We start from the raw sequence: 22,499 nt of genomic DNA, 5'->3' as shown, positions 1-22,499 counted from the left end.
ACGTAGATTTCAGAAAAACATTTTCTTTATCGTGCCAACGTTTCGATCTTTATTGAGATCATCTTCAGGGCTCAAAGTGTTTTTCTTCTGTGTAATTGTGCCATTCTTGCGTGTCGTGTCGAGAGTTTATATAGTGCTTAATATATAAACTCACGCTAATTGATATTATTAGTATATACCAAAGCGCACTCATGAGTCATGCACAAATGCAGTAATTTCACAAACTAACAAACACAGTAATACACATATAAAAACAAATGTACACACCATTCTGGCAAAGGCACATACAAAACACTGATAAACAAACAAAACCTAGCATAAACAAACAAACAACCTGATCAAAATAAGCATATACAAAAATAAATACCTAGACACAGTAAAAAAACTCGGCCGGACAAACATACACACCATGCTGGCGAACGCACATCCATTTACAGCAATAAAACACCGATAAACAAAAAACCTGGCATAAAAAACATACAACCTGATAAAAATAAGCATACAAAATAATAAATACCTAGACACAGTAATAAACTCAGACGGACAAACATACACACCATGCTGGCGAAGGCACATCCATTTACAGCAATAAAAAACCTGGCATAAAAAACATACAACCTGATAAATAGACACAGTAATAAACTCAGACGGACAAACATACACACCATGCTGGCGAAGGCACATACATCTACAACAACAAAACACCGATAAACAAACAAAAACTAGCATAAACACACAAACAATCTGACAAAAAGAAGCATACGCAAAAATAAATACCTAGACACAGTAATAAACTCGGACGGACAAACATACACAACATGCTGGCGAACGCACATACATTCACAGCAATAAAACACCGATAAACAAAATACCTGGCATAAAAAACATACAACCTGATAAAAATAAGCATATACAAAAGTAAATACCTAGACACAGTAATAAACTCAGACGAACAAACATACACACCATGCTGGCGAACGCACATATATTTACAAAAACAAAACACCATAAACAAACAAAAGCTAGCATAAACAAACAAACAACCTGATAAAAATAAGCATACACAAATATAAATACCTAGACACAGTAATAAACTCAGACGGACAAACATACACACCATGCTGGCGAAGGCACATACATCTACAACAACAAAACACCGATAAACAAACAAAACCTAGCATAAACAAACAAATAACCTCATAAAAATAAGCATACACAAAAATAAATACCTAGACACAGTAATAAACTCGGACGGACAAACATACACACCATGCTTGCGAACGCACATACATTTACAGCAATAAAACACCGATAAACAAAAAACCTGGCATAAAAAACATACAACCTGATAAAAATAAGCATTTACAAAAATAAATACCTAGACCGAGTAATAAACTCAGACGAACAAACATACACACGCTGGTGAACGCCTATACATATACGGCAACAAGATACATACAAAAAAAAAAACACCAAAAACACGAATATTTAAAAATGTAAAAACACATTGTAAAAAACAGCAAACCAAACAGAAGGAAAAAAATTATGCTAGCAAAACAATCAAACACGACCAGAAAAAAAACACAATCAGGAACTGACACAAACAAACACGGACAAACAAGCATACCTAAACAAAAATGCCCGGAGAAACAAACAAAACAATACACACGAATAAATAAGACAAATAAAAAAATACCCAGAAACACTAGTAAACATAAACGGACAAACAGACACAAAGAAAAACCAGACATACTAATAAACTCAGACAAACATGCACACCAAAAAAAACTCCTCTAAACAAACACACTACTAGTAGTTAAACACAAAAATTAACCCGGACAAACAATCATGCATTAAAATTCACACATACAAATAAAAACAAACTGGCAAGCAAACATGCATATACAGCAACGAAACTTCCCCAAGCAAACACACTCAGGTACATACTCACTTATACAACGTGAAAGACAAATGTACAACGAAATATATAGCCAGGCAGACAAATAAAGACAGACAAACAACCAACATACAACTAGCAACAAACAATGACCCATTACTAGCACACAGTGACTCAAATGTACAGAGTGCCCATGAAATGTTTAATTATTTAATATTCAAAGCAAATAATTTAGCGAGTAACGGTTCTGTTGACCTTATCCCTTTATCACGCCTTTTGCGCGTAAGTTCAATCCGTACTTTTACAAATAAATCAACAATTTATGCACTTTTAAATCGCGTTTTATGAAAACAATTATTGAGAAAATTATTATGGAAGATTTACATCAAATAAAAAATAAATTATTATGTTGATAATTAGTTAATATTTCAATTGGGATATTTTATGCTAATGATGAATCGTATGATATATTAACATACTATTCTTTTAGTTTAGAATTTATTTGTTACGTCATGTACTTGATTTTGTTTTGTGGCCTTAATATGTAATGCCTGGGAAATACTTCCCGTAAAAATTCAATAGTGTTTAATCCGTTTAAAAAAAATTAAAAATCGATTAAAACCGATAAGAAAATATCAGCCGGCTCTAGTTCGGATCGCATGTTGAAGCGGGTATTCCGTCCATGGGTCCGACGCAAGTGTATTGTTTGATAGGAGATTATCAGGAGCTAACTTGAACTAAGTGGTCAGTTCCTGGACCTATGACACTCTTCAAAACAATCCGTCTTAATTCGAACAGATCCCAAAGAACCGAATGATGGAAGGTTTGTGAGCGATAAAACATTAGGAATAGTAAAAATGTAAGTTCGTTTTAAAATCAAACATACCGGTTCCAATAAGGATCTTGGTAAAAGAAGAATAAATAAGAATATCAGAAGGTTTTAAAAGCATTCCCACTTATTTAGGCGCATTGATACGGCAAAAACCCAGGATGCCTACCTCAACGAGTTGCTTTGTTGAATAGAACTAGGACAAAAGTACCTAATTTGCGTGACCTTAACTCCATAGGTGTTGACGGCCTCAATCCGCCCAACAGCTATTATTTCTTTTTCTTTTTTTCAAGAGAACTCTACGATAAATTCAATAGTTATAATTTAAAATAATTGACTTCTTGTTCGGTATATCATAAAAGGTTGTAATTTGTAGGTTAGAAAATTGGTAAAACCTCTTGTACAGAACGTACTCAAAATACGGGCAGATAAAAACTGGAAATCAAACATACACCAAAATACATACCCATTAATAAGCACCTGCTGACTAACGAGACTATATATACAGACACAAAAACACCCAAAAAAACTAAACCTACTATCACATACAAACAAACAAACGTACTAAAAATAAATGTACAGACCCACCAATGGGACAAACCAACATGCAGCTACCTAAGTTTCGCACCAATAAAAAATTTTTACGTTTTATTCGACATAATATATAATCCATTATATTTAGTTGTCTATTGACCAAAAGACTTATTTCAATTAATTAATCGTTTTATGTAAGTTTTAGTTGAAATGGAAAAGCTACTGTCAGGAGCGGGATTCGAACCCACGGCCTTCGGCTAAATACGCCGCTGCTCTAACCACTTAAACTATCGTGAATTCGATCCACTCGGACACCAACTTCCCATCGCAACCTACAAGCTTTCGAATTTTCCCTCCTTTTTGCAATTTTTCAAATGTCGTGTAATCAGGATTTGATTTTCGGCGACATATGAAGTGGCCATGGAGAGCTGTTAGTGAAGACATACTTCGTTTAATTATTAAATCCATTATATTTAGTAGCCTGATTGACCAAATTACTTCTTTCAATAAATTAATCTTTTTACGTAAGGTCTTGGTCGAAATGGAAAAGCTAGTGTCACGAGCGGGATTCGAACCCACGACCTTCGACTCACGCCGCTGCTCTAACCACTAGACCTATCTTGATTTCGATCCACTCGGACACCAACTCCCATCCCAACTTACAGCCTTTTGAATTTTCCCTCCTTTTTTCAGGATTCGATTCTTGGCGACATATGAAGTGGCCACGGAGAGCTGTTATATTTTTGAAGTTAATGTGAAGTTATATTTTTCAAATGTCGTGTAATCAGGATTCGATTAATCAGGCTCGAATCCCGCTCGTGACACTAGCTTTTTCATTTCAACAAAAACCTTTACATAACGTTGTTTATGTTTAATGTTTCAATGGAATTTTACCGCATCATTTTTAACAATGGGCGTCTGAATTTAGTAATATTTAAAAAATCCGTTATATTTAGTGGTCTATTGACCAAATTACGTCTTTCAATTCCTTAATCTTTTTACGGTTTCGGCTGAAATGAAAAAGCTGGTGTCATGAGCAGGATTCGAACCCACGACCTTTGGCTCAATACGCCGCTGCTCTAATCACTTGAGCTATCATGACTTCGATACACTCGGTCACCAACTCCCCACTTAACCTACATACAACCTTTCGAATTTTCCCTCCTTTTTTTAAAATGTCATCTAATCAGTATTCCATTCTTGGCGACATCTGAAGTGGCCACGGAGAGCTGTTAGTGAAGTTATACTTCGTTTTACTTATTAAATCCACTATATTTAGTTGTCTATTGACCAAATTACTTTCTTTCAATTAATTAATCTTTTTATGTAAGGTTTTGGTTGAAATGAACGACATTTCAAAATTGGCAAAAAGGAGGGTATCGGGGAAAGGTTGTAAGTTGGGATGGGAAATTCGTGTCCGAGAGGATCGAAGTCACGACGAGGGAGAGCAGCGGAGTATTGGGCCGAAGGTCGTGGGTTCGAATCCCGCTCGTGACACTGACTTTTTCATTTCAACCAAAACCTTAATTAATTTAACAAGTAAGATAAAAATCCCTGAACCCACGACTCTAGAACCGTTTATAAGATTATACAAGAGTTTATCAATTTTACCAAAATATGTCAGATAAGATATATAAAATTATGTCCTTTTCCCTCCTTTTTGCCATTTTCAAAATATTTATTATATATAATATATAATTAGAAAAAATCACAAATTATTGTAATAAAAGGACATTTATGTAATTTGATACTTGATAATGAATCATAGTTATTAGGGCTGTATGTATCTAAAACAGAAGGGTCATTGGTTTAGTATGCTGACTGACCTACATAATCGCGGTGTAGAAGGTATTTTAATCGCCTGTGTTGACGGATTAAAAGGCTTTCCAGAAGCCATTGAGAGAAGTTCATTGGCACGGTACTTGAGTTACAAGGCTTGGCCATGTTTAGTGCAGAATCTAGTCTTGGCACGATGGTATCCTTTTCCTTATTAAGGGAATTAGGTCCAGTAGTGACTGCGCTTTCGTATTTTATATGTCAGTGCGAAACTCGTACTCTGGGTTGGCCAGTTATACTGGCTTTTTTTTTTTTTTTTACTTACTCTTTATTACTTCCAGTAATAAGTCCTATATTTTCCAAAACGTTCCAAGTCCCTCCAGTAGCACGAGTTTGACATATAAAATTCTAAAAATGATGATTCATTACCAAGTTACCAAATTATATAAATATCCTTTTATTACAATAATTTCATTTGTGATTTTTTCGCCTAAAACTAAATCAACTACTCAGACCCATTAATAAACATTGAAAATCAAACATACCCAAAGCAAATCCTGTTGAACTTATTTATACAAATACAAATACAACAATAGTTTATACAAATAAACATGCACACCATAGTAGCAAACGAACATAGATGTACATTCGCATCACAAGCAACAAGCTAAACAAACATAGCCATACAGACTAATGAACACAGAAATAAAACATACACAAAAATAATACCTAGGCACGCTTAAATGCATGGACAAATATACGGCAACAAAAAAATTCGAGAAACACTGAGAAATATAAACAAACAAACGGACACAAAGAAAATCCAGACCACTAACAAATACACAGCAACAAAAAATACGAGAAACACTGAGAAATATAAACAAACAAACAGACACAAAGAAAATCAAGACTACTAACAAATACACAGCAACAAAAACTACGAGAAACACTGAGAAATATAAATAAACAGACACGAAGAAAATTGAGACACACTAAAAAACATACTACAACAAGAAAATAAACAGAACAACTGAAAAATATAAACAAACAAACTTACACAAAGAAAATCCAGACCACTAACAAATATACAGCAACAAAAAATACGAGAAACACTGAGAAATATAAACAAACAGACACGAAGAAAATTGAGACACAGTAAAAACATACTACAACAAGAAAATAAACAGAACAACTGAAAAATATAAACAACCAGATACGAGAACAAATATACTATAACAAGAAAATACTCAGATATACAAATATAAAACAGGAAACCGAACTTACATGAAAATAAATACCCATGCACTATTAAACAGAAACTTTGCTGGCGTACAAACCTACATTTGTAGCTTAAAAACACTCCTTAACAAACACACCCAAGAACAAACACACAAATAAACACGGCTAAACAAATATACACAAAAATAAATAAAAACTAATAAACATAAACAAGTAAATATTACCAAAAAAATTCCCAGATACAATACATAAACAAACAAACATACAAAAATAAAACCCTGACACACTAATACGCCCAGGCGCATAAACATGAAACAAATATATAAAGCATGCTGGCGACATTCAGCCAAACAAAAAAAAACATAAACGCGGAGAAGCAAATATAGTACAAATAAATACCGACACACAGAAACGTACTCAAACAAACATACACATCACGTTGGCTAACGAACAAACACAACCAGGCAAAATTCACAGTATAACATACAAAAAAACAAAGAAAAACAAGCATACATATATAAAAATAAATACCCGGGCTAACAAACAAAACGCCATGCTGGAGAACTATCATACATATATAACAACTAAAACACCTTAAACAAACACTCCCAGGAACAAACACGCTAATAAATACAGTCAAAAACATACTTATACAGCAACAAAAACTCTCCTTAATACCATCGGAACAAACACACAAATAAACTAGGTCAAACAAGCATACAGAAAATAAATACCCAAAGTGGTGGTTTATTGGTGAGAAATGGTACTTATGTACAAATAAACTCAAACATACACATCGTACTGACGAATGAAGACGAACAGTCCAAACCAGAAGCTCACTAATAAATACGAACAAATAAACAAATTAGATTCCCAACCACATTAATAAACTCAAACAAGCACAAAAATATCTCAGACAAAAAAATACAAGACGCACACACACATAAAAACAAACATATACTGGCTGGTGAACAAATATCTTTATTATTTGTGTGTTGTTTAATGACCGTTATCCAATGATTATTTGGAAATGGTGAGGTGCGGTCTGGTGTGACGTAGGTTTTAGAAAAACATTTTCTTTATCGTGCCAACGTTTCGATCTTTATTGAGATCAACTTCAGGGCCTGGGATTTATAAACATTGTTTAAATTTTACAAATACATGTAGATGTGAAAAAAATGAATTTATAAAATGCTAGAAAATTTTAGATTAAAAAAATGGATTTATTCAATGCTAGAAAAAAAAAAAAAAAATAAATAAATTTATACAATGCTAGACAATTTTAGAATTTTTTTTAATCTAAAAATGTTTTAGCATTGTATAAATTCATTTTTTATCTAAAATTTTCTAGCATTGTATAAATTCTTTTTTTTCACATCCTACATGTATTTGTAAAATTTAAACACCCCAGGCTCTGAAGATGATCTCAATAAAGATCGAAACGTTGGAATGGTAATGAAACCAGACCGCACCTCACGATCTCCAAATAATCATTTATTATTTGTGATTAATTTATCCACTTGACGATCATGTCATCTTTAATAAAAATGATTGACAGATTTGACAATATATGATCACAGGTAGAAATTATTCATTAGGAAGAATTTTTTAAGAATCACTTGTTAGAGAAATGCCAGACCCTGGTAGAAAACTTAAACGGTTATGGTTTTTCTGTGGCTCTTTGTATGCCTACGCTGTCCGGCCCCCTGACCCGGATTCGATCCTGAAGGACCTTCGGCATAAATGGTTCATAAAATGGACGATGTTACCTCGCGAGCCTATAACAAAAGGCGAACATCCTCGGGGAAAAGGAAGGAAACAGCGGCCCATTCGTTTCGAAGTCTTTTTCTTACGGCCGTTGACGTCCTTGGTGATCCTCCGTGTCAACGAGCCGAACGGTTCCGTAAAAAGTCGGAAAATTTCTCTACCCTTGGACCATTTTGTGAAAGGACGGGTGTGAAAACGCTAAATGAAAATCAAACGTTGAGAAAATCCTTCGCTTAACTTCATCTCCATTAGACTGTAGCCCGGAAAAACCTTAAGATTTTAGAATTTTTTTAAAAACTAATCGTATAGAAACTATAACCTTATCGCAACCTTGTCAATTTTTTTTAAATTATCGGATTATTATTGTTTAATTTTATTAGGTGAAATGGTAGAAAACGAAGTGCAATTGTGAAAATCTTTGGTGTTTAAATCGTTTTAAATCACTAAATATTTCTACATGAAAACGCCTAATAAAGTTAATATTTATATTTTAAAAAATTGTTGTCATTTTCAATGAGAAATAAAAAATCGAGAATGATTTCCCTGAGATTCCAGTACTATAAATTTATTTTATCTGTTAATAAAAAATTAATTTAAAAAATAATCTTTATGTTAGATTAAAAAAATGTCGGCCCTGTTGTGAAAAGCTTTCGTAAATGAGCGAGACTTTTTGCAACAGGAAACTAATCTGGGTGAAGATTATCTTTCTCTTAATATCCCTTCTAATCGGCGAGATTAAAAAGCAAAGAAACCCCCCTCCCCAAGACAGTCTTCAAAATGAAGGATAAAATCGGCTAGGGTCTTAATTTCCACTTGCAAGGGGGTTCCCTCAAGGACGAAACTAAGGTGGCCCCACGTACGTAATTTATAACATCAGTCTTGCTTAACGGTGCTTAGTTATGATTCGGTTATTAGATTCAAGGACAATCTACGATACAATATTGTCATATTTACCCTCCTCCCCCAAAAAAATCGTATATCAATTATAAACCTTAATATGGTACTTAAAAGACTAAATACTGTTTTTAGTATGAAATACCTAGTTAAGTTGATAGGTAGGCAAAAATCATAACGAAGAGAGAGAGAGAGAGAGAGAGAGAGAGAGAGAGAGAGAGAGAGTGAGACAGATCGGCCAACAGTGAGAAATAAAGATTTACAGATAGAGATTGAGAGATATAGATGCAAAGATAGATAAATTGAAAGATAAATAGATAGAGAGAGAGGGAAAGGAAAGAAAGAAAAAGAAAACGAGATTGATAAAGGAAAAGACCGACTGACGAGAGAGAGAGAGAGAGAGAGAGAGAGAGAGTGATTGGCAGAGGGTGAGAGAAAGATATACAAACAGACAGACAGGCATGCACAAAGAACTACAGAAAGACTAGTATGCAGAGACTGGAAAGAGCTAGAGAGAGAGAGAGAGAGAGAGAGAGAGAGAGAGAGAGAGAGAGAGAGAGAAAGGGAGTAAGAAATTAATAGAGTGTCTGAGCAGTCAAAAAACAGATAGATATAAAAAAAAGAAAGAGACAGATAGAAAGACTAAAAGACTAGCAAGCAGAGGCAGAGAGAGAGAGAGAGAGAGAGAGAAAGGGAGTGAGAAACTGATGAGAGTAAGACCACAAACAACAGGCAGATAGAAAAATGACAGCAGAAAGGCAAGGAGGCCGAGGCAGAGCGAGAGAGAGGGAGGGAGAGAAAAAAAGAGAGAGATAGAGTAAGAAAGAGAGAGAAGAGAGAGAGGGGGAGAGAAAGAGAGAAATAGAGAAAGAAAGAAAGAGACAGAGAAAAAGAGAGAGAGATTTTATAAGTCATTATTTATTTAGATGCTCCAATTAAATATAATACGCAATATATTATCAATTATATAACAAATAAATTAGCTTTTTTTTGTAGTGTCCATCTTAATTTTATGGAACTCCATAATTGGATAGCAGATAAATTAGCCATTCATTAACTTCGTATTTCAATAAATTTATACAATATTTTACAGTTTATTAAAATATATTTTTTAAGAAAAATAAACTAGAAATTCTTCTACCTATCTTCTTTTGATTGTTGCTGCAGGTTACGATTAATTTGATTAAGGCAGCTCTTTTTTGATCAAAATTTGCACATTCAAACAGTACGTGATACCAATTTTGCCTAGAATTATTGTCACAATGGCGGACTCGGGCTATCAATGATTTAGCTCCTATTAAAGTATGCTTTCGTTTTTCCGTGCCCTGATGGCATATGGGTTGTTTTGTAATTTGCCTGTATTTTTGATCGTTGTCATCACGCTTCCATTCCAATCTCTTTCACACTGCTGTAGTTGTTATTCTGCCAGCCCTCTCCTAAAATAACTTCTTGGTGCGAGCGAGTAGCGTATGGGCAGGTAGTATCTTGAGATGCTGTCTAAATTTTGTACGTTGAACTGTAGTGCCTGATCGGGTGATCCCAGACGTGTGTAGGGCTGTTGCAACTTATCTCATATCTTGAATGCATTTCGATGGTATTTTGTTTTACTGCTTAAAAGTATATTTTTCCTCTAAGAACTAATGCTATCGGCTCTATATTCGCTAGGAAGCAAGCGGGTTCAAAGAGGGTGAGTGTGTGTGTGTGTGTGTGTGTGTGTGTGTGTGTGTGTGTGTGTGTGTGTGTGTGTGTGTGTGTGTGTGTGTGTGTGTGAAGATATGGAACAAAGAAAATGGACTGAGACAGCACGCGGAAGGAACGTCGTCCCCCGTTATTAACCCGTCTCCTTGTCAGAGTGTAGTAATGTCACGTGAGCCTGGACATCCCATGATTTATTCAAAATGAAGGAAAACGCCAGACTTACAAAACCCAGAAAATGCTTAACGACGTGTTTTTAGTCCTAATTTAAAATATAATTCGACGATTCCTTTTCATATTTCACAACCGGCCCTTACCATTTCTGTAAGTTAAATATCATACCTAAATTAATTAAAACCAGTGCCTAGAGAGCCTTTATTGTATTGAAAATCCGAAATTTATCCCGTACACAATCAAAAGAAAAGACCACTCAGTATTTTTTTTCGGTTTGAGTAAATGTCTGTTATTACAATTGCTAATTAGCGTGTCCAGGGCATTGTCTTTCAGTTTTAAGCGCATGAATACCAGGTTAGAACTATGAGACTTATGGTCCAACTACTCGAAAAGCATGTCATCCTTTTCATACTTTATCAACACAGTACATCTGTTTCATCCCTCAAAGGGTTAAAATCTTTCATTATTTTAAAGACACTCATCTTTTTATCCAAAAGATTATTCAACACATGTCATCATTACTTTTAATTGTAACGTTGTTAAACGCTCTTTTTCACCTTCCCTCTTTATAATTTGGTCATTGGAATTGGAGGGATAGACCTAGCTCTTAGGTGAACTTCTCGGGCGTTTTACTGAAGTGACCTTATTTTTGTAAGTCATACAAGAATAAATTATTATAAAGAGAAGCTGGATGATTAAGTCTGACCTATGGTCCATGAACACCGGTTTTCTAATGACAATAAAGAATTTCTCTGAACTCCAAGACGCCATCACAGGATGGAAAGAGTCTCGGTTTACGACCTCAAATGTCATCTCGACATGATTCCAAAACCATCTACCCATAAAAAAACTGTAAAAGATCGATTATTACCACAGAAATGAACTTTGAGTATTCAGAGTATCTAGTAGCCAAGTTCAAATCTTAAAATGAATCTTAAATTTCAAGCTAATAAATTTACTTTACATTGATGATCGCCAGCCCTTCCTTTCTTACCTTTGGATCTATTTTCTTATCTTTCTCGGGATTTAGTGTTTTTCCAGTTATAATGTTTTTCTTTCTTTTCTTTATTCTGTCGCTAGCTTTTATGAACCTCAAGTTCTCGTCAATTGTGGATAACGACAAACACAAAAAAAAAATAAAACATCCCAGAGTATTCGATATTCATGGGGAAAATTAGGGATAGGCCCCTCCATTCACGCTAATAAATTACATTCGTTCACACTACCTCATTATACTGTGGGGTAGTTAGGGATATGCCCGCCCATTCACGCTAATAAGTTATATTCATTCTCACTACCCCAGAGTACTGGATATTCCTTGGTCTAATTGAGGGATAAGCCCTTCCATTCACGCAAATAAATACATTCGTTCCAATAAATAACACATATTACATACATGAAGGTGCAAAGATCTATATACAATTAAAAATATTTATGGGCCTGAGATATTGATCAGCAATTTGTGCCTCCTGATGTAAACTGTGCATAGGTCATTCAGGATATACTTAATACATCCAAATTTAATACAATAGAGAAAAACCAAAACTTAAGATAAGAAACTATACTGCTTATGATCCTCTTGAAATATTTGTCATATTTTTAATGATGTCTTATTTTGTCAACATTTTTCATCCCTAATTACATCAATATTAGATGTGGATTATTTATATGGATTATGGACTATTCAATTGAACAATATTTTTAATAAGATTTAAAGAAGCATGCTTTCATTCGATTGACTTATAACTTACTAGGTTACAGCACAAATTTTAGAGTGTTTGGAGTAATTTGGATACGCCCTTCCATTCACGCAAATAAATACATTCGTTCCAATAAAAAGACAAATTACATACGTCAATCTTAAATACAACCTTTGTGTTCTTATTTAAAACGTTTTCTTTTATATTAGGTGTATGATTTTTCATTAATTTTTCTTTCTCCGTTCGCATGATTCTCTTACTTCTTGCTTAAGTTAATTAATGTAAAACATTTTTTTTTTAATTCTTAACATTTTTTCAACCTAAGGAAAGGTTGAAAATTTCACTAATGCACACAAGAACAGTCCTCACATCGGGTACTTACACGCTTTCTATAAAGAGCAAGAACTATCACCAAAACCTGGCAAACCCGTTGCTCAGGGTAAGACTCAAAAGTGGTTAGGCTATATAAATCACGGGTATATTCAATGCTGATTCATTTTCAGGTTATGCAATGAAAAATAAAATTATATGCTACAGATGGCTTGAAAACCAGTGAAGGAACCGGATCAGGTATTTTCATTTTAAACCCAAATATGAGCAATCGCTTACCTACAAATCTCATAAGATCAGGCAACCAAGCTAAAACATTAGCTTGTAAAAAGGTCCATCTAAAAAAGCCGGTGATTGCATCCAAAATTTCCAAAACCTGGGAAAACATAACGTGACAATAACTCGGGTACCAGGGCACAAAGAATTCTGGATAATGAAGAAGCAGACAAACTGCCCAGAGTAGTACAAGACAATATTGGCCCAGAATCTATTACTGGGGATAAGAAGAATAAACATATACCTCCAACCCAAAATGGGTCCATAAAACACCAAAAGAGAAATGGACGAATTTTAGAGGTACAAGACACAGTAAACTCCTGGTTAAAGAAGCCTCACCAAAACTGACAAAAACATACAGTCAGGCAAAGTAAAACTCAGGGGAATGAAAAGACTGCCGGACTGTATGTGGTGATTAGTGACCGTTAATCGATATTTATTTAGAAATCGTGAGATGCGGTCTGGTGTAATGTAGGTTTCAGAAAAACATTTTCTTTATCGTGCCAACGTTTCGATCTTTATTGAGATCATCTTCAGGGCCTAGGATTTACAAACATAGTTTACATATAACAATTACATTCACTAATTTCGTGGTCCGCTTGACCAATTAATACATTACAATTAATTAAGGTTTTTAATTGAGATGAAAAAAAGTTAATGGCACGAGCGGGATTCGAACCCACGATCTTCGGCTAGATACGCCGCTGCTCTACCACTTGAGCTATCGAATCCCGCTCATGCCATTAACTTTTTTTCATCTCAACTAAAAACCTTAATTAATTGTAATATAACAATTACATGCAAAATATATTTAAAAACAAAGACTACCGGACATTTGAAAAAACACCTACAAAAATCATATTCAATGATGACCCTCATTTGTAGGTTATGCAATGAAAAGAAAATCCATCTTTGAATACAAAGCAACATGAAGACATAACCAATGCAAAGATCAATGACAACGACCTACTACTTCTTTAAAAAAAAAATATCGAGTCAATTGAACTGAACTAAAGAACTAGGAAAAGTACAAGACCCAAAAGGTTTCAGTGCTTTGAAATTATCAAACCCCTTGGTATCGTCTTTATCATCATCTATAAGAAGATATGACACCCTGATCACGATGGAACTTTTGCGACTTGCTTTCGAATTTGATCATAATTTATAAGTCTTACTTTATGCTTAAAGTTATGTTGGATTAGAATTAGAATTAGAAAAATTATAAACAGGAAGATAAGGGTTTTCAATACGTTTTCGATGAAGTCCCACCGTGAGAAGATAAGCATACGAATAGTCCCAGTTGGAAGGCTCGAAGCTGGAAAGCTTTTTAATCCTAAACTATTAAATTGTTCTTCCTTGAAATACAATTTCACGCCATTCCATCCGCGTTCTTCATGCTAATGCGGGCATATTTTCGTCCCACGGCCGATATGGATTATAGACGGCTTATCTCGACAATATGACAGCGATCAAAACAAATACAACTTGACCGCTCGGTGAAATTTCAAACCGATCCTTTTTCCTCAGTGCCTTCATGGTCTTGGATCAATCCAATACTGTTTTACATTGAATTTCGATTTATATACAAAAGGATTCAACTAGACAATTTAATATTAACACGAAGTCTCATAAAATAAAAGCCAACTGTTCTACTAGGATTTCTAGAATGCAGAAGGAATTTACTAACAGCATAACAGGAAAAATAATCCGAAATGAAAATATCAAACAAGGTGTAAAATTACCTTTGAAACTAGGCTATTAATTATATACCAATAACCCTAATAATCAGCTTCGTGTAAATTTTTAAAAATTATAAACTAATTTTATTTAAGTTATGTTTGTAAATGCGTGCGTTTTGATCACAACAAAATAATATTCATGTTATTAAATAAAGTGTAAATAAACAGAGCAGCAAATAGGATGAACTTATTTGCTTTGATTCCGAACAATTAGGACAGGTTGAATGAGGTTGAATTGTTTTAGCACAGCCAACTGAAACTCTCGAGTCGAACTTTTTGACGTATTGAATAATATACGTGATTTGCATGTACACGTAACGCATGTTAAACCTCTGGGGTGTTATTGGGAACCTCCGAAACAAATATGATGTTGAAATCATTATTTTATCATTTTAAAGTTTGCTGTATACCTGCTCTATCTATAACTCTCTATCTAGTCTCTCTCTCACTCTCTCCCTCTATCTTCCTCTCTCTCTCTCACTCTCGCTCCCTCTCTCTCTCGCTCTCTCTCTCTCTCTCTCTCTCTCTCTCTCTCTCTCTCTCTCTCTCTCTCTCTCTCTCTCTCTCCCTCGCTCCCCCTCTCCCTCACTCTCTCTCCCTCTCTCTCTCTCTCCCTCTCTCTCGCTCCCTCTCACTCTCGCTCCCCCTCTCTCTCGCTCCCCCTCTCTCTCGCTCCCCCTCTCCCTCTCTCTCTCGCTCCCTCTCTCTCTCTATCTTTCTCTCTCTCTATCTTTCTCTCTATCTCTCTCTCCCTCTCTCTCTCTCTCTCTCAATCTCTCTCACTCACTCTCGCTCTCTCTCTCTATCTTTCTCTCTATCTATCTCTCTTTCTCTCTCCCTCACTCTCTCTCCCTCTCACTCTCTCTCTCGCTCCCTCTCTCTCAATCTCTCTCATTCTCTCTCTCTCTATCGATCTATCTATCTATCTTTCTCTATCTATCTATCATCCTATCCATCTATCAACCTATCTATCTTTCTATGTATTTATCTATTATTTGGAGATCGTGAGATGCGGTCTGGTGTGACGTAGTTTTAAAAAAACATTTTCTTTATCGTGCCAACGTTTCGATCTTTATTGAGATCATCTTCAGGCTTAGGATTTGTAAACATTGTTTAAATAATACGAATACATATAGGATGTGAAAAAAGTGAATTTATACAATGCTAGAAATTTTGGACTCAATCAAAGTATTTGTACTCACTCACTTGAAGGTGAGTGGCTACAAGGGTCTGAAGATGATCTCAATAATGATCGAAACGTTGGCACGATAAAGAAAATGTTTTTTTAAAACCTACGTCATACCAGATTTCATCTCACGATCTCCAAATAATCATTAACTAACGGTCAATGAACACCACATTTATCTACCTTGCTATCTATGAACCTTTGTATCTAGTTGTTTACGCTCTCTCTTCACCTCCTCTCTTTTCACACCCTCTCACTCGTTCTGTTTCATTGAGTAGCGGTAAGGAGATCTTACTTACATGTTTAATATTAGACCAAACTAGGTTGACACAGGGACACTTTTCGGCCAAGGCCTCGTACGTGTCCGACACGGAGAAAAAGTTGCTCGATGTGTCCCACTTACTAGAAGCATGTAATTGCTGAAGGATGTTATTCCTTGGCTCTATATAAAGAGCGAGTAGGAATTCCAATTCCCAATGAGATTTTTAGCACTTCAGCACGGCAGCCATATTTAAGTTCCTTTTAGATTTTTGTATTTTGTGTTTCCTTTTGTATATATTAAGAGTGTATTTACTAGAATGTATGTGTAGTGTGGGAGGGTCCGTAGTGAAATACTTAAGCCTCCATTGACTCTCAACTAGGTAAGTTATATGGTAAGTGTGAAGGGTGAGGGACGAATATCATTCCTTCACCGTGCTTGAGTGAGAGTGAGATTGTGTCTAGGTCTAAGAACTGTTGGACGAATAAAACCTAGATCTTTCAAATCTTCCCAATATTAGGGGTATTCAGGATCTTTGTGTTAGCCCTGTTAACTCTGTTAGGTCCTGTTAGATCGAGAAAAATGATGACGTAGACTTGTAAGAATCGGCTAGTTAGCATTGCTCGATCTAACAGGCCAGGGCCAATTCTGAGCTATTTGCCCTTCCTATTTCCCTTCTTTCTCTCTAGTGTTGCCAAAGTAAGTTATTCTGCCTCCTTGAAGAAAATATACGCTGGGAGGTGCTGGGAACACGTCCTTCATTATTTAACTATAAAATACATCGTTTCAATTACCAAAAGCTTGAAACGCCGCTTATGGTCTTTCGCTCCTTTTCCTACAAGTGGATGTATGTTGTGTATGTGTTTGGATGCAGTGTAGGTGGACAAGGGTTAACCACAAGGGGTGTCAACTCAGCTACCCCTTGGTTGGTTCATTCTTAGATTCGCCACTCACCATCAGCCTTACCAGCATGGTGTAACCCTACTGGCATCGCCTGATGGATCATCCTAGTTATGAGCTCCCTCACCACGACAAGGTGGTAAACCACGAGGAAGAAAGATGTGGAACGCTTCACGATTTTGCGTGTCATCCTTGCATAGGGGTCATGCTAATCTCCTTTGTTCCAATTTTTGTATATGCTCTGCCGAAGCGAGTAACCGTAAACTAGAAAAGGCTTAAGAGACAACTTTTCTAGTTTCGTTGCGATATATCGAAAGAAACGATGTTAGTACAATGATTTTAAATAATCCATCTTATGTGCTATCTTACATCATTGTTATTTATAATCCTCCGATGCCATTTCCCGTGCAAAAAACGACGGGAATTTAGCCTGTCGGATAGCGTGTGAAAGCGGTCGAGCCGTTTGATCAGGTCCATCAAGAAGAGTTCACGAGGGGGGACGCACTCGTAATTCGTTCATTCCGGTCGCGACCTTGTGACTTCGGCTGCCACTCTTCCTTCTGGCTTTCGAGCCAGATTCCAAAGGCGAAGAAATCAAGCAGTTTTTAAAGAAGAAAAAAATTGTATTCTTTCGGGCGATTAATTAAAACGGCGTTGCTATCTGAAAGACGGAACTAGGTTTCCTCAGATGACTTCCTGCGGAAATCGAGTTCTGAGGTGAACCGGTTCGGACCTTGAAATACTGCCCCTTCGCCGCTCTGATTACACAAATTAAACTGGGATATTTTTTTCGGCCGCAATTACACTTATCTTCTTAATCCCTTAGCAAACTGGATTTCAAATAAATAGGTAAAAATAAACCAACCAGAATCCTTTTTTAACCACCTACTTAATAATATGAACCATAAATTTATGTTGTTTTTTTCTAGTTTTAGGGCCGGCAAATTACATTGATGATCGCCAGCCCTCTCTTTCTTACCTTTGGATTTCTTTTATCTTTCTCGGATTTTAAACATACCAATTTTAGTGTTTCTCAATTGTGATATTTTATGACATAACGGTTACTAACTCTCTCTTTTCTTAATTCTTTATCCTATCGCTAGCCTCTCTGTACCTCTAGGTCTCGTCAATTGTGGATAACGACACAGAAACACAAAAAGAAAAAAACGAACGTAGTCCCGTTAGCTTTCACAACACCCCAGAGTACTCGATATTCATGGGGGTAATTAGGGATAGACCACTCCATTCACGCTAATAAATTACATTCACACACCAGAATTCGTTCACACTACCTCATAATAATCGATATTCCTCGGGCTAAGCTCCATTCACGCTAATAAGTTATATTCACACTTTCATTCTCACTACCCCAGAGTACTTGGACTAATGGGGGATAAGCCCTTCCATTCACGCAAATAAATACATTCGTTCCAATAAATAACACATATTACATACATGAAGGTGCAAAGATCTATATGGGCCTGAGGTATTGATCAGCAATTTGTGCCTGCTGATGTAAGCTGTGCATAGGTCATTCAGGATATACTTCATACATCCAAATTTAATACAATAGAGAAAAACCAAAACTTAAGATAAGAAACTATACTGCTTATGATCCTTTTGAAATATTTGTCATATTTTTATGATGTCTTATTTTGTCAACATTTTTCATCTCTAATTACATCAATATTAGATGTGGATTATTTATATTCAATTGAACAATATTTTTAATAAGATTTAAAGAAGCATGCTTTCATTCGACTTATAACTTACTAAGTTACAGCACACAATTTTGGAGTGTTTTGGTGTTTAACCGTTTATTAAAAAAGCAAAGAATCAAATAATCATTTATGAATTATCAAATCAAATGACTTCCAAAGGCAGTCCTTTTTCTAAAAATAAAATAACCAGATTGTTTAAAATGTCGCAGCTCTATTGTGTCTATCTCTAACAACTATAGCCGATTTGTTGACTAGGTTAGATTAAATATGTTGTTTTGAACTAAAATCAAACATGCCTTAACCCGAATGAATAAATATTGATCATAACACTGATATTTTTAACTTTCATGTGAGGACGAGGTTCATTTACCTCTTACCTTGTTTTGTTGTAACTTTGTTCATCTAAAATTTAATCTTACGTATAACCTTTGTGAATTTATTTAAAATGTTTCGTTTTATATACAGAAATTTTAGGTGTTAGGTGTGTGATTTTTCATTAATTTTTCTCTTTCTCCCTTCTTAGGTCTCTCTTATTTCTTGCTTACTATTTCTTCTCTCACTAACTGCTATTAGCTCAATTTATCTTATTTTCTGTCTATATTATTTGTACTACAAACCTTTTCTCATTCTCTTTCCCTTCTCTCCTTCTAATTTCATCTTAATTAGTACTTTTTCCATTCATTCTCTCTCTCTCTCTCTCTCTCTCTCTCTCTCTCTCTCTCTCTCTCTCTCTCTCTCTCTCTCTCTCTCTCCCCCCACACACACACACACACACACACACACACACACACACACTCACTCACTCACTCACTCACTCACTCGCTCTGTCTCAGCTCAGTCTATCAATCTAGTTTTATGACTTTCTATATATTTTACCTATATCTGCGAATCCTATTTATCTTGATATCCATTCATTCCCATTTTCTATTTTTTTCTAACTATTTACCTCTGTCTACCTACTTATCTTCTATCAAGTGCTGCTTGCTTTATTCTGTATGACAAAAATATTATTTTACTATACATATCTCATCTATAGCTATCTTCCTACTATACACTTATTTTTTGTTTATATACTTATCTGTTTACTTTTTTTAATAAATATGAATCAAACTTAAAGTAAGGATACTAAAAGTTTAATCTGTTACATGAAGGGTAAATCTAACCTTTAAGATGAGACGATATTACAAGATTTCTCAGTTTCATGCTAAACCTGTAGTTTGGTCGTTACTGATCATTTTGGCCTCTACCCTCGCTATCTGTCAAACTTATGTGATAATGATATTGAATTTCAAGAACATTTTCATTGTTAACAGAGATAACGAGGATGACGGCGACACCAGCGATAGAGAGCAGTGAGAAGGGCGCAGCGAAAATTTGCAGCCCTGAGGACCCGAAGCAAGAGGCGCAGCAGGACTTCGTCTCCAAATGCATAGGAGACTACGGACGATGGCAGTTCACCATCACGTTCCTCCTCTCACTTGTCAACTTTCCCTGCACTTTTCACATATTCGCACCAACTTTCGAAGCGGCCAAGACTGAATTTTGGTGTGCTCCGCCACAATCTCTGGCATTCATGTCGAGAGATTTGTGGATCAACGTGAGCCACACGACCATGATCAACATGGTATGGCATTTTTTTTTCTTTATTGATAAGATTTTTTTTCTAATTTTTATGCATTTTAGGAAGGGAAAGAAGTAATAAATCCTTGCTTTATAAAAGATATTGATTATGATTCGTTCAATTTTTCAATTTCTGAAGGCACAGATATACTTCGACCATGTACTGCATGGGAATACAACACCACCGAGTTTGGCTCTACAATTATCAGCGAAGTAAAACACTATAATTTAATTTTTTTTAACTTTGGAAATTAATATTGTCCTAACTGAAACAGTGGGATTTGGTCTGCGAGAAAGAACAATACAGCCAAATAGCAGAAATGGCGTTTCTTGTAGGTGTCGCTTTTGGAGGATTAGCTTCTGGTTTAATATCAGACAAGTAAAACAATTTTTCAATACGATATTGTACAATTGTTAATTGGATTTTGTTATAATTAAATTTTTGCTCAGGTTTGGCAGGAAATCAACTCTTTTCGTATCGTTGGTCGCCCAGTTGCTTCTAGGCACAGCGATAGCTTTCACTCCTTGGTTTTCCATTTATCTCGCACTCAGAACATTCCTCGGATTCTTCTCAGTAAGCGTTGTTTTCAGCGGATTTGTTCTATGTAAGTTATAAAATAAAATATTTTTAAAAAATCAATTTCTAACTGTTTGATCTTTTCATGAAAAGGTATGGAAATAGTCGGAGGAAAATGGTTGACTATTTCAGGTGTTTCGTATCTATTTATAAACCCGCTTGGCTACATAACAATCTCAGGGATTGCATATTACATCAAAGGATGGAGACATTTACAGTTGGTCATCACCTTGCCAGCGATAACATTTCTCATTCTAGGATGGTATGGGATAAATAAATAATATCAATTATATATATTTTTGTCCAGTTATATTTTTAATAACAATATTTTATTAAAGGATTTGCCCTGAATCTCCAAGATGGCTTCTTACAATGAGAAAAGGCGAGAAAGCACTGTCGGTTTTGGAAGATGCGGCCAGGTTCAATAAAAAAGACTTGCCTCCAAATATCGACAAGCTTATTAAACAGGTATTTTACTTAAATTGTTTTTTTCTAATCTATTTATGACACAAATCCGCAAATCACCCTCATCAAAGCAGGTACCACCCCACACACGAACTTTATGAGAGAAGCGACATGCACGGGCCAAATAGTAGTGCGATTGCTACCCTTCAGGAAAAAAAAAAAAAAAAAAAAAGCAGACTAGTTAAGCTATCAAACATAAAGTTAAACTACTCAGAAATTTGAAGAGAATCCCTCAAACATAAAGGACTGCGACTAAAAGAATCCTTCCCTACGAATTTATTTCTTCTCTTTATCGTGATGACAGTACCTGGGCTGTTTTTAATAAAGAAAAAACCTGTATATTTCTTACTCATCTGGCACCTTTACACCTCACCCAGACATAAGCAATCTCAGGCACGATAAATATATTCAACTGGACCTAGACTGTCCTCCCTCTAAACTCATTACTTCATCAGAAGTCAAATTCACCAAAAACATCCTGCGAAATATACCTTAAAAAAACCTACATATCATTCATATTCATTTGCAACACTAGTCCTGAGAAATACCTACGTTCCAATTTAATGGATGTCAATCATAAAAACTTAGCATTTCCCTATGTCATATCACCTCATCAGTTGGTTGCCGTTGACCATCCATAGAAGAGTGTGACACCCAGCTAAAAACTCAAGGGCATCCTTTCAGTCACTTATGACCTCGTCGTAAAATCCTATCTGTCCAATGGTTACATCAAGTGAGTGTTCTATAAGGCAACATCCTTAGTCTCACTCTCAATTCAGTATTACAGTACTGCTCACATATGCAGATGGCATCCTTTCAGCAGACCCAGTGGCTTTCAGGAATTTCCAGGATTCTTTCCTGTTTGGAAGAATGTTTCAAGAAATGGATTCAATGGAACAAAATCCCAGCCTTCCTCCTCTT

At 35.5% G+C, this 22,499-nt stretch overlaps 1 protein-coding gene, 1 long non-coding RNA gene and 1 pseudogene across 4 annotated transcripts in view; 1 reads left to right on the top strand and 2 right to left on the bottom strand.

The window, feature by feature from the left end:
• Window positions 1–22,499, bottom strand: part of LOC106667788 — a 245,019-nt gene that overhangs the window by 160,011 nt on the left and 62,509 nt on the right. The gene's annotated exons all lie outside the window — the stretch shown is intronic.
• Window positions 1–22,499, top strand: part of LOC106667770 (organic cation transporter protein-like) — a 93,704-nt gene that overhangs the window by 69,492 nt on the left and 1,713 nt on the right. For 2 of the 3 annotated variants that reach the window (XM_014395943.2, XM_014395942.2), the window contains exons 2-7: window positions 20,230–20,540; window positions 20,600–20,749; window positions 20,812–20,915; window positions 20,987–21,141; window positions 21,207–21,375; window positions 21,452–21,581. In XM_014395943.2, the coding sequence (XP_014251429.2) occupies window positions 20,230–20,540; window positions 20,600–20,749; window positions 20,812–20,915; window positions 20,987–21,141; window positions 21,207–21,375; window positions 21,452–21,581 (1,019 nt within the window). Of the gene's footprint in view, window positions 1–19,331; window positions 19,398–20,229; window positions 20,541–20,599; window positions 20,750–20,811; window positions 20,916–20,986; window positions 21,142–21,206; window positions 21,376–21,451; window positions 21,582–22,499 lie in introns of those variants that run through there. The other variant, XM_024227533.1, reaches the window with a different exon arrangement.
• On the bottom strand, window positions 17,351–17,450 carry LOC112127136 (annotated as a pseudogene).

The sequence above is a fragment of the Cimex lectularius genome, unplaced genomic scaffold, assembly GCF_000648675.2.
Source record: "Cimex lectularius strain Harlan isolate CLEC.00 unplaced genomic scaffold, Clec_2.1 scaffold87, whole genome shotgun sequence".
Lineage (NCBI taxonomy): Eukaryota > Metazoa > Arthropoda > Insecta > Hemiptera > Cimicidae > Cimex > Cimex lectularius.
Note: the sequence above shows the minus strand (reverse complement) of the source record. Positions and strands in the feature narration are given on the sequence as shown.